Raw genomic sequence first — 12494 nt, forward strand, 5'->3', positions numbered from 1 at the left:
AGATAGGTTAAAACTTGAAGTTACTGAGTTTAAAAGTTCAGGCATGATAAAAAGAAAAGAAAGCACAAAGCTTAAGTAAGGGCTGCTGGTAGCACATTAAGAAAAAGTAACGTTGGAATTTATCTACTATATCATTTGTGGTATATCCTTTTTTTTAAGTTATTACACTCAGTTATCCTTTTTTTAAAAAAAAACAGAACTTATATAAGTGGGTTTTTAAATTCTGCACTTTATTTTTATTCTGTATTAAATTGTACTTGCCCCCACCCCACGTCCTACTGTCCTGCCTCATTATAAAGGGGAGAGGTATTCTGGGAGGTGTGCATGAAGAATGTTGGAGAGTATGACGAGTATTGTTTTTCAGCAGGGTCACCAAATGTAGGACAGTCATGCCAGCTGCCACCTACATTGGTCTGCAGAAAGATGCTGCAAAAAGATGATCATTTTAGTGACAATAGCAAAGGTGTCAGTTCATACAGTATAGGAGAAAGCAATGGTAATCCTTTTCAGTATTTTTACCAGTAAAACCAATGGATAGAAATATAAAATGGTTGACAATATAATGCTGGATGATGGGTCCCTCAGCTCAGATTGCACTCAATGTGCTATTGAGGAAGAGCTAAGGATCTTTTGGAGACATCTTGAAGACATCCAAGATACCTTAGAAGATATTCCTTACTTATGAGAACCTCTAGTCCTAGAAAATTAATTTCAGGCAGCACTCCAATCATTACTTAGGTGAAAAACTACAGGAAGCGATGGAATACCTACTGAAATATGGCAAGCAACAGAAGATAAATCAGCCAAGTTTCCAAGTGACTATGCCAACAAATTTATAGAAATACATACCGGCCAGTGGATTAAAAATCTAATATTCTAATACCAAAAAGGAGACTAAATAGACTGTGCAAACTATTGCACAATATCCTTAATTTCACAGGCTAGCAAAATAATTCTTAGGATCATCCAATGCAGATTAGAGTCTTAGGTGTAAAAAGAGATGTCAGATGTTCAGACTGGCTCTAGAAAACACAGGGAACACAATGAGTGTTGAAAAATTGAAAAAGCCAACAAATGCCAAGAAGAATTTAGTAAGTGCTTCATATACAGAAAAGCCTTTGTATCAATCATATCAAGCTGTGGATTGTGCTCAGAAACATGGGAATCCCCGAATATCTCATTGTTCTCATGGGAAATTTATCTACAGAATATTTATATTTATATATTTATATTTATTTATATGCTGAATGTTTATAAAAGAGTTGGAAGGGACCTTGAAGGTCTTCTAGTCCAACCTCCTGTTTAGGGAGGAAACCCTATACCATTTCAGACAAATGATTGTCCAATATAAGGGGAAGTTGGATTGGAAGAAGATTAGAGTAGTTTTAAAATTGGAGGAAGAAGCATCAATAACCTGTGCTATCTAATGACCCTACCTTGACAGCCAAAAATGTAAAAGTCAAAGAGCACAGTGAAAACATGTGACTAAATTTAAAGAAGACCAAATTAATGAGAACAGATAGAATAACTAGCCTTAAATTGACAATGAAAATATCATAGTGGTGGAAAGGTTCTGCCTTTTAGTACCAACTTTCAACAGTAAATGAATTAGCAGTTAAGAAATGTGCCATAGTCTAGCACTCAGTAGAGCAGCCATGAAGTCCTTGAAAAAGATATTCAAATGCCATGATGGAGCTGCACCTTCAAAGATCAGAATTATAGGCATTCCCTGTGACATTTTATGGAAGCAAAAGATGGGGTTCAAAGAATATTGATGCTTTTGAATTCCTGAGAATATTGTGGATGCCAAGAAAACAAATGATGGAACATTGAATAGATCAACTCGGAATTCCAAATGACCAGGCTCAAATTTATCTATTTCATACACATTATGCAAAAAAACAGTGATCTGGAAAAGGCTCTAATACTGGAAAAGGAAAGAGAAGATGACGAAGGGGAGGGACACAGTTGCAGAGGCAGTGAGTGCAGTAAAGGAAGATATGATAGAAAAGGTTAGGAATAGATCATCTTGGAGTAAATCTATGTGGTTGCTAGGAGTCAAAAACAATTTCATGACAGATAATCAGTCAATCAATTGTGCCTGGCCCCTGCCCCTATAAGTTATTTTAACCTGTTGGCTTTGGGCTGCAATAAAGTATACTTATCTAATATCAGTTATTTATTAGCTCTTAATTATAATTTATGCCAAATGAAAGAAGCAATCAAAAGGGAATGAGATGACACTGCACTTATTTCAGCTCAAATGGTATCTCCTATTAAGCCAAGAAGATGTAAGTGAGGTTTTCCAGAATTAAACTGCAGATTTTTCAAAGCAGCATGGTGTAGTAGAGATGGGGAATATGCATTGCCCTGACATCTGCTTGGTGATTAATTCTGCTAAGCATGATCCTCCAGGAAAGATTTACAAGAGCTTTTTTAATTGCCAAGAAGCTAACATAGTTACCATGACAAAGTCTCGTTAAGTATCCTTATCCTACTTTCTTGATTGAATAACTTGTTTAGTATATTGTGGGAATGCTGTAGGAATAATGTGTCTTGATTTCAGCAAAGCATTTGAAAAAAAGGACTTCATGACTTTCTGATTAGCAAGGTAGTTTTGTGTAGGCTGCACGGCATGACAATTAACAGGATAAATAGCTGGCTTGAAGCTCACATTGAAAGTTCATCAGACTAACACTGGAGTGAGTTATTGAGTGGAGTATTCAGTTCTGGTTCTTCAACATTTAATGACTTGGATGAAATCAGAGTGAACAGAAAGAGCTGTTAACTCTGAGGAGTTCAAAAACCAGGAAGAAAGAAGAGTGAATAAAGAAGCAGTGTCTTCTGGAGGATTAGGTGCTGAGTTGTGGGTCTGCAAAGATCATGTGTTGAAGAGTTACTGACGGCGAGGAGTGATGGACCTGAAAGTTGATTGACAGTGAGTGGGTGTCTCATTCTTTTTTGAATTTAATGTAAAGCTGACTGGCTAAAGGATGCAAGCCTTTCAGCAAGCCAATATGGAAAGCTAATAAGTGTCTTGGGGGTTAAACAGAGATGTTTGAGGGGATGTCCCTAAAAATGTTTTATTGAGTAAAGAGTTAATGACTTGGTTCATTAAAGAGCTCAAGAAAAGAACAAAAAGCCTTCCTACTTGAAGTGCCCCAAGAAGGAAAAAGAAAAATGAATACAAGCATGTTGGTTGCCTTCCTTCCTTAAAACAACTTGAAATGTATTTTCAGTAAATGCAAATTGGTTGAAGAAAAAGGCAAAGGGACTTGTGCCATGAGTGAACATGCTTCAGTTGATGAGAAAGCCAGACAGACAGGGGAGCAGGTGCAGTAGATAAGGGTACACAGAAATACATAAAAAAAATTCTTCCTGGCTGTTAGCAAATTTTTAGGTACGGTATCTTTCAGGTATAAAACAAATTCTGAGTGTTCAGAGAAGGGGAAAAAGACACTGCGGAACAGGAGGATGAATGGTGAATTCCTAAATTCCCTAAATTCTTAAATTCCTAGTTTGGTCTAGTTGCTAAGGCACCAGGTTGGAAATTGGGAGGCTGTGAGTTTTGGTCCCACCGTAAGAGTGAAAGCCAACAGAATGACTTGGGACCAGTTACGCACTCAACCCAGCTCACCTCTCAGAGTTATTGTGGAGAAAATAGGAGCAGGAATGTGTGTTGGATATGTTCGTACAAATGTGAGTTATTTGTAAAAATAATAAGGCAATAAAAATAAACAGCAGACTTTGAACATATTGAAAAGAAGCTCAGGATGGCTTGGTGGATGAGAGGGTCTGAAGTAGCATTCTCATCAATTCTTCTGGTCCAGTTAACCCATTTTCCCTTCAAATATGTTCAGCTGTTATGCTCAATATTTCAATTACTCAAAATAAGCAAAATATTAACAAGTAACAGCTCTTGGCAATGAATGAGTGTAGGCCAACTGGATGTTTCAAGCAAAACTCTGCAATTATTTTTATCTGGTGCTGACTTGATAGGTGAATAAAAACGCCATATCCGATCTAAATATCTGGCTGTGCAACCAACCATAATAATAGTAATAATAATATTGCATGACATCCTGAATGCAAGGATATTAACTGGATATATACCTGGGTCAAGAATTGCACTCACAGTGTTCATCAGTGGTTCCTCCTTACATTGTCCTGTGTGGGATTGTATGTATGCCAAAAGGGACCAGAATCAATCCTGGTTCCTGTACACAAAAATTTAATGATTCATTGAATGATGAGATGGAGGGAATTCTTATTAAATTTGAAGATGATACAAAATTGGGTGGGATATCCAGTACCGTAGTAGATAGCAATAAATTTGAAAACATTCTAGATGGGTTGGAGAAATGGTCTGCAAGTAATAGTATGAAATTTAACAGAGATAGCTGAAATACTTCACATAGTAAACAAAAATGACATATACGTTACTTAACTTAGTCAAAGTATTTTCAAAGAAGACCTTGGAATAGTCGTTGATTGTAAACTGAATATGACAGCAGTGTGATGCTGCTGCAAAAAGGAGGTGAATGCAAATAAAGATTACAACTGAACATTGGAAAAGAAATTTAAAATAGAAAAAGCAGTTTGGCAGTGGAACTACATGGCAAAATGGGCTTCTTTTTCCTGGAAATGTTCAGTGGCGTCATTTGCTTGGATTGCTTTACTTTTAATTCTTACCTGTATTAAGGAAAGGATTGAAGTCTATGGTTTAAACAGTGATCCCCAGCCTTTTTTGGGACCAAGGACTGTTTTGTGGAAGACAGTTTTTCCACGGACTGGGGGAGGATAGTTTCGATTTTGCTCGCTCGTCCGCCACACACCAGCTGTGAGGCCCGGTTGCTTACAGGTCCTGATCTGTGGCCTGGGAGTTAGAGACCCTGGTCTAAATGGCCCCTTTCAACTCTAGGAATGCAGGATGCAGAGAGAAAGTTGAACAAATGTGAGTGACAAATTATTGGTGGGATAATTATAAATACTAAAAATGGAGATAAAATTTAATAAATATAAAGTTTCATATGAAATCAAATTCCCTGGTGTAGAATGAGGGCTATCTGGCTTGATAATAGCATTTATTTCATTTAAACCCCACCTCCTCCCCTTAAGTATTTTGTTCATAAAGGAGAATTCAGAGAAACTGGAACAGGGTGACAAAGATGAGCAGGATGCATGTATTATGGAGAGAAACTGAAAAAGATAGGGATGTTTAACCTTTGAAAGAGAATACCTATTGTGCAGAAAATGGAACTAATAACTTCACGTTGCAGGAAGATATTCAGATTGAAATAATTACCCAAGAACATGATAAGCTCTCCTTCATTGTATGTGTTTAGACATCTGCTGGGGATGCTTTACTATGGATTTTGCACAGAGTAAGGAATAGAATTGTCTAAATCCTGCCCCCCATTTTATGATTTTGTATTCCATATTGGACAGAGAAGAAAGCCCCATAAGGATGCTTTCATTTGACAGCTCTAGTTAGAAGTGCAGTGGTGCTTTGATCCTTTAATGAAATTAGCCTATCACTCCATTTTGTGGTTAAAATTGGCAAAGCCTGGCAATTGAATAATGCTGTAGTAGAGGTCAGTGCTGAATTATCTGCTTTTCCACTAAATAACCAGAGTTATACTCCTGGAACATCCAATATGTGGAAATTCCTACATGCAAAGTCAACTAGTTAACCCAGGAGAGTACATGCATGTTGATCAAAACAATGACATGATCCTCACCACAGGTGATCAGACAGGTAAACCCCTCACAAATAATTTTTATACTAATCCATTTTATATCATTTTGCATTATTCATGAGTCAACTTTAATTCAGGTAAGAATCTACGTAGTCTTGTTTGTTCAGAAAAATCTTATTTGCCCTCTCTACTTAGAAAACATATCCTCTTCATAATGTGACCACTGAGGCAAAGGCCAGGGCAGCACCCTAAAGCTGTGTGTTCCTTCTTTTCCTTCTTAAAATCTCACAAATCCAATTGACAAAGCGTATAAATGTGTTCAGTCAAGCACGGCTGCAGCTTCTCTCTACTGTTCAGCATTTGAAGGTTGAAGAGGAAGGCCAATTGTTCCATGCATCGCTACGTGGCTAGATTATTAAACCTGGTGAACCAAAGCTCTACATAAGAGCCATTCTTTTCCACAGGAGAGCTACTGAGATAATTCTTTGCTATATATACTAGGTATTCCTGACATTGTGAAACAATAAAACTGTCTGTTCTGATTAGTATAAGTACCAAAATATCATTTATTTAGATTATTTGTACAAAGCGTTCAAAAGAGTTGCTGCATAATCACAGGGCAACAGCTTGGAGCAACTTCTGAAGCAGCTGTAGAACCATTGCTAGACGCAGTTGGTTGAATGATTCAGAGAGGTGCTTTGCTCATGCTCCTGGGCGTTACAAATCAAGATTTTCAAGTGCTTTGCAAATGTATGCTTCAAGCAAGCTGTGATTTAGCAGGAGTAACCTGAAATTGACAATCAGCTCTATGGATTGCCTCCCCCACCCCCACGATATTTAATGAGGTGTATTTTTCAATGTTTTACATGTCCTTTGCATATGTGTTCCTAGATTTGTGGAAGTATCTACTCCCTTAGCCTTGGAGCACGTAAATGCTAAAGTTTTATGGACAGCTTGTGATCTTTTGAATCAATAGTTTAGTTGCCTCTAGTTTTCCCTTTTTGGGCAGATATTTATGAAAGCCTAAATATGGTTGTTGCATAGAGAAATACAATGGAATGATGGTCCACAGTATATGAAGATTTGAAAGACAAACAAGCAGTTGGAAAGCTTAAAAGTACCTAGATTGGGTTAAGCAGTTCAATGCAGCAGTGTAAACTCAAATCTTGGTTGGATTAATATCATTTGAGTGACCTAATAGTCAAAATACTTCAGCCTCGTAGTTAGAGGAATTCAGTATCTTTTACACTGTGGGGAAGGAGTTATCTTTTTAATTGTTGCTCCTTCTGTACATATCCATCCATCATTTATTTTGCATTGCATATATTGTAGCTCGTCTTGACGGTTGGACTCTTGGCTGTGGTGGTATATCTTTACACGGTTGTTGCATTTAATTTCTTTCGGAAATTTTATAACAAGAGTGAAGATGAGGATGAGCCAGACATGAAATGTGACGATATGATGACTGTAAGTACCGGAGCAATTATGTGTGGATATGAGTGTGAAGATCAGTGTCGCTAGCAAGAGAGCAACAGGAAACCCTCCAATACAAGCTACAGATTAGAATTATAACCCTTGGTGCTACGATATTCCAATTAATCAGAGTCTAATATATGTTTGTTAACTGAAGTCATCTACAGTATCAGGCTACACTATACAAGTAACTTTTTGAATTATCTAAATGTAATGCTTTCTTGAAGCTCATTCGCTGAAAACCTGTTTGTTCCTGATTTTTCCTATGGCCCTTAGCATGCCCTCTGCCTCCTGGGGACATTGTTTGGGATATTTTCAGCAATCCTAGGTAAACCAAACAATAAACACAACCATGTGGGCTAATTCTACTTTATTGTAAGGCTATATTAACAGAATCTTGCAAGTCTAAAAACACAGATCTCCCGCTGACATTTTTAACAGTCTGATGCATTCGGGGAGATCCTTTTTTAGTTTCTTTCTTGGTCCATTAAGCAGATGTGGACTCCTCCCTCTTTTATCTGATTATTCCCTAGGCAGCATCTCTTTCCCTCATCCCTCAGGATCACTTCCACATACCATTAGAGTAGGTGCTTTCCTTCGAACAACCTAGTGGCAACCAAAGCGAGGTTCATTCCAGATCTCTCTCTGTTTGTTTGTTTGTGTGTGTGTGTGTGTGTGTGTGTGTGTAATTTTTGACCTATGTATCTAAAGTACTTAAGTTAGACTTGGTCGAAGAAGCTTGAAGAGTGTTTTCATCCATATGTGCAGTGGCCTCTGGGTCAAAGAGTTAAATATAATATACCTTGATATCAGAACACCTTAAATCTCCTTTGAGTGGTGCATAGTTCACCAACACTTTAAATTTTTAGGTTTCATTTTATTATTTCTTCAATACATTTTTAGTTATCTTACAAAATATTTTTTTCAGACATGTGTATAAGATGTATACATAGCTATGTGAGTGGGACAGAGTGGGAAGTTACCCCTGTGCTGAGGAAAGTAAAGTATAGTGTGGCTGTAGAAGACTGGGAACTGCACATATATATCTTTGTCACACAAAAGTTTGTGTGGGCATGCATGCACAGGAAAGTCCCCTCAGACTCAGCTGGTAATTGATAATATTCTCAAGACCAGAAATATATAAGAAAACCAAAACTGCCCTCATCTATTTTCCCAGAAAAAAATAAAATTAGGAACACATGTAAATACAGTATACTTTCTCAATTAAAAGCAGGCTATTAAAATATCCCATAGCAAAAGGTAGCAAGAAAGCAGTTTGGATTTACTATAGGAAATAGACAAAATAATGTTCTCTGTTGCAGTATTTCGAAATTTAGCAGAGCCACTTGAATTTTTCATATGCACGCTGCATTGAAATAAATGCATGCAGTGTAAGGTGATGTTACTGAATTTTAATCTTAGCATTTCTGTAATATACTTTAAATGTTGTGAGATTTGTCCCAACTTCTAATATATGATGTAACAATAATGGCCTTTAAAATGTCTTTTGATTCAAGGTGGCTTGATTATTTTTCATAAACTGTAGTAAATTCTCCTTTTTAGTGTTACCTGTTCCATATGTATGTCGGGGTACGAGCAGGTGGAGGTATTGGAGATGAAATTGAAGACCCTGCAGGAGACCCTTACGAAATATATCGAATTGTTTTTGATATCACCTTTTTCTTCTTTGTCATTGTTATCCTACTGGCCATCATTCAAGGTTTGTTATTGTTAACATTACTGGGGTTTAATCATGCTTGTACTGCAAGCCATATATATTTATCACCCTTTAAAAAAAAATCATACACATTTCTTATCAAAGCATCTCCTGGCAACAATTTCCAGAGTTTTAACTATACAAGGTGTAAAGTACTTCCTTTTATCAGACTTTAATCTTCCTGCATTTAGGCTGAACTGGTAAACTTAAAACTCTAACATAGGAAGAGGGAAATAATAGTTTTCCTTATGCACCCTGCCATGCCAAAAATAGATGTATGTACCTCTACTGGATTGTCATTCTTTAATTTGCTTTCTAAGCTATCCTCCCTTTTTGCGGGGAGGGGGGGAAGAATTGATCAAAATCCTGCTAATAATTTCACCTTAAACAATATTCGACGAGTGCTTGCAATTCATTTTGAGTAAGCATTACTACAATAATGTAAGAGAGATTTCTCTTCAATCTTCAATTATGGTCTTAGAATATGATTTCATTTTATTTGGGTTTTTTTCAACTGATCAATACAATATTTATGAAGCGAGATACTCATTTTCAGGAATACATCATGCAGCTGGCCACTGAGAAAAAAAATCGCAGAAACTTATAGATGATGAATGCCAAACAGGATGTTGTTGGTTTTTTTTACTATAGCTAATGATATAAGTAATACCTTCCACAAGTTGAACCTGATTTCCAGTGGCTACATAGATAACATCCATGAGATTTTCTTGACAATAGCTCAGTTCATTCTAGCCTTCTTTGGGAAGTTTGACTTCCTGATCTTTCCTGTAGCTCTAGGGCTTGTATAATCATTTTTATCCAAGTTTCAACCAGGTTTGACCATACAAGGTCTGCAAGATTGTGTCAGCTGTTGTGGTGAAGTTTAGTGCCTTGTTCTCCAAAGTGGTCAGTATCAAACCCCAAGGGTCGATAGGATTCTGTGTTGTTGTTATTCATAGTTATTGTTGTTGTTAGTTGCGAAGTTGTGTCCAACCCATCACGACTCCATGGACAACGTTCCTCCAGGCCTTCCTGTCCGCTACCATCTTCTGGAGTCCATTTAAGCTCAGGCCTACTGCTTCAGTGACTCCATCTAGCCACCTCATTCTCTGTCGTCCCATTCTTGTCTTGCCCTCAATCTTTCCCAGCATTAGGCTCTTCTCCAGTGAGTCCGTCCTTCTCATTAGGTGGCCAAAGTATTTGAGTTTTAGCTTCAGGATCTGGCCTTCTAAAGAGCAGTCAGGGTTGATCTCCTCTAGGACTGACTGGTTTGATCTCCTTGCAGTCCAAGGGACTTGCAGGAGTCTTCTCTAGCACCAGTTATTCATAGTACCATTAATTAAAATAATACAGGTAGTCCTCAACTTACAACATTTCATTTAGTGACCGTTCAAAGTTACATTAGCATCATTGAAAAAAGTGACTTATGACCATTTTTCACATTTATGTCCATTTTAGTGTCCTCATGGTCACGTGACCAAGATTTGGATGCTTGGGAACTGGTTCATGTGTGACAGTTGCAGTGACCCCATATCGTGTGAACCCCTTTTGCAACCTTCTGACGAGCAAAGTCAAGGGAGAAGCCAGGTTCGCTTAACAACTGGGTTATTAATTTAACAACTGCAACAATTCACTTAACAACTGTGGCAAGAAAATTCATAAAAAGGAGCAAAGCTCACTTAACAAATGCCTCACTTAGCAACAAGAAATGTGGGCTCAATTATGGTCGTACGTCGAGGACTACCTGTATTAAATTATTTTCATATAATAAATGTTTGAAGGTCAGTGAACAATTTGAGATGTCCTGAAGGGGTTGCGTTGAAGAATTTGGGGATCTCTGGTTTAGTGGGGGGGAAAATAAAAGTTCTTGTGTTTTCCATTCCTCTTCACCAAAAATTACTGATTTTGTACGAATCTTTTTCCTTTAGATCAATTCCTTTATAATCAATTTATCAGCAATGTTTTTGAAGGCTACCCTTGTTGGGATGCTCCCCTGATCTGTATTTTCTGCATCAATATTTGCATATGATTAAAACTAGCTTAGTATATCAAAATTTCCATTTTAATGAAGTCAATATTTTATACTCATATTGCGATGTTTCTTTCTTCAAACTCCTTCAAGAAATACATTAACTGAGCAGGAAGAAAATCAATGTATCCTAAATGATACTGCAGGGTATACATAATGCAAAAATGTACCAGAGTTAAGATTTTTAACAAGTATTTGTATCTTTTTCTTTCTAATAATAGGTCTTATTATTGATGCCTTTGGCGAACTGAGAGATCAGCAAGAGCAGGTCAAAGAAGACATGGAGGTAAGATCCTGATTGTTTTGTTTTTTTTGTTTGTTTTCAGTAAATGAAAGAGAAAAACTTTGTGCTAAATTGTCAAGAAGACTAGATTCTTATTTTGCTAATATTTTTATTTGATTTCTAGACCAAATGCTTTATTTGTGGAATTGGTAATGATTATTTTGATACAACGCCACATGGTTTTGAAATGCATACTCTACAAGAGCACAATCTGGCCAACTACTTGTAAGTAAATGCATGCACTGCTTTATTAATGCTTATTTCTTTAGAAATGATTGTTAGCAGTGTTAATAGGGTTGTCCAGGCTCATCACACAATGCTAGAAATATCTATCCAGAAGTGAGTTCTATGAGACTTACTCCAAAATCAGTGACTTGAATTCCTGTGCTCCAGGACTCAGGGCTCTGTCAGGTTATGGATGCTATAGCGATCCCATATGGCAGCTAATCTTGTAAGTTTCTCAAAATTCCACTGGGGGGATGGGGTAGGGTGAGGGGCACCAATAGAGCTTATCACAGGGGAACCAATACTAAACCTTGAAACTATAACCAGGATCACTAAAGGAAAACAAACAAGCAAACCCAAACATAATACTTCTATCGTGTTTCCCCAAAAGTTAGACCTAGCCCAATAGTAAGCCCTATCTTGATTTTTGGGTGTGGGCCTAATATAAGCCCTACCCCAAAACTAAGCCCTAGTTTGGGGGTGAGGCAAGGTGGTGGGGTGAAGCTGCCCCACATGCCCCGCACCCACTTACCTTTCCGGTAGGACTACCACAGCCAGACCTCCCATACCCCAACTGTTGCACTGCTACTTGACTTCTTTTGTGCTTCCTTGCCACCACTTGTGGCTGGCCATGGGGCCATTGCGCCATTGCCACTCTTCCCAGCAGAACACTGCATGGTGCTTCGGGCCACTTCCGCTGCTTGCGCAGTGCTTCGGGCCGCGGAAATGGCCCAAAGAGCCACATAGCATCCTGCCACAAGCTGCAGAAATGGCACAAAGCACCATGCAGCGTCCTGCCAGGAGGAGCAGCAATGGTGCAATGTGCCACATGGCATCCGGCTGCAAGTGGCAGCAAGCAGCCACAGAAATCAAGCGGCGGCACAACAGGTGTTGGAGTTTGGGAAGCCTGGCTGTGGTGGTCCTAAGGTAAGACTTCTCTGAAATTAAGACCTAGTGCCTCTTTTGGAGGCAAAAAATATATAAGTCCGGGTCTTAATTTCGGGGAAACATGGTATATGATGCCTGATCAGAACAAGCTCTGGATATGGAGGGGTTCCAGAACAGGAG

General features: G+C 38.1%; 1 protein-coding gene across 1 annotated transcript in view; it reads left to right on the forward strand.

Moving 5' to 3' along the window:
* RYR3 (ryanodine receptor 3) overlaps positions 1-12494 on the forward strand; it is a gene marked incomplete at both ends in the record, with an annotated part of 301173 nt that overhangs the window by 287333 nt on the left and 1346 nt on the right. Inside the window, 4 exon segments of the mRNA XM_081324758.1 lie at positions 7032-7166; positions 8736-8892; positions 11140-11204; positions 11326-11426. Of these exon segments, the coding sequence (XP_081180884.1) occupies positions 7032-7166; positions 8736-8892; positions 11140-11204; positions 11326-11426 (458 nt within the window).

The sequence above is a fragment of the Vipera berus genome, assembly GCF_964194415.1.
Source record: "Vipera berus genome assembly, chromosome: 1".
NCBI lineage: Eukaryota > Metazoa > Chordata > Lepidosauria > Squamata > Viperidae > Vipera > Vipera berus.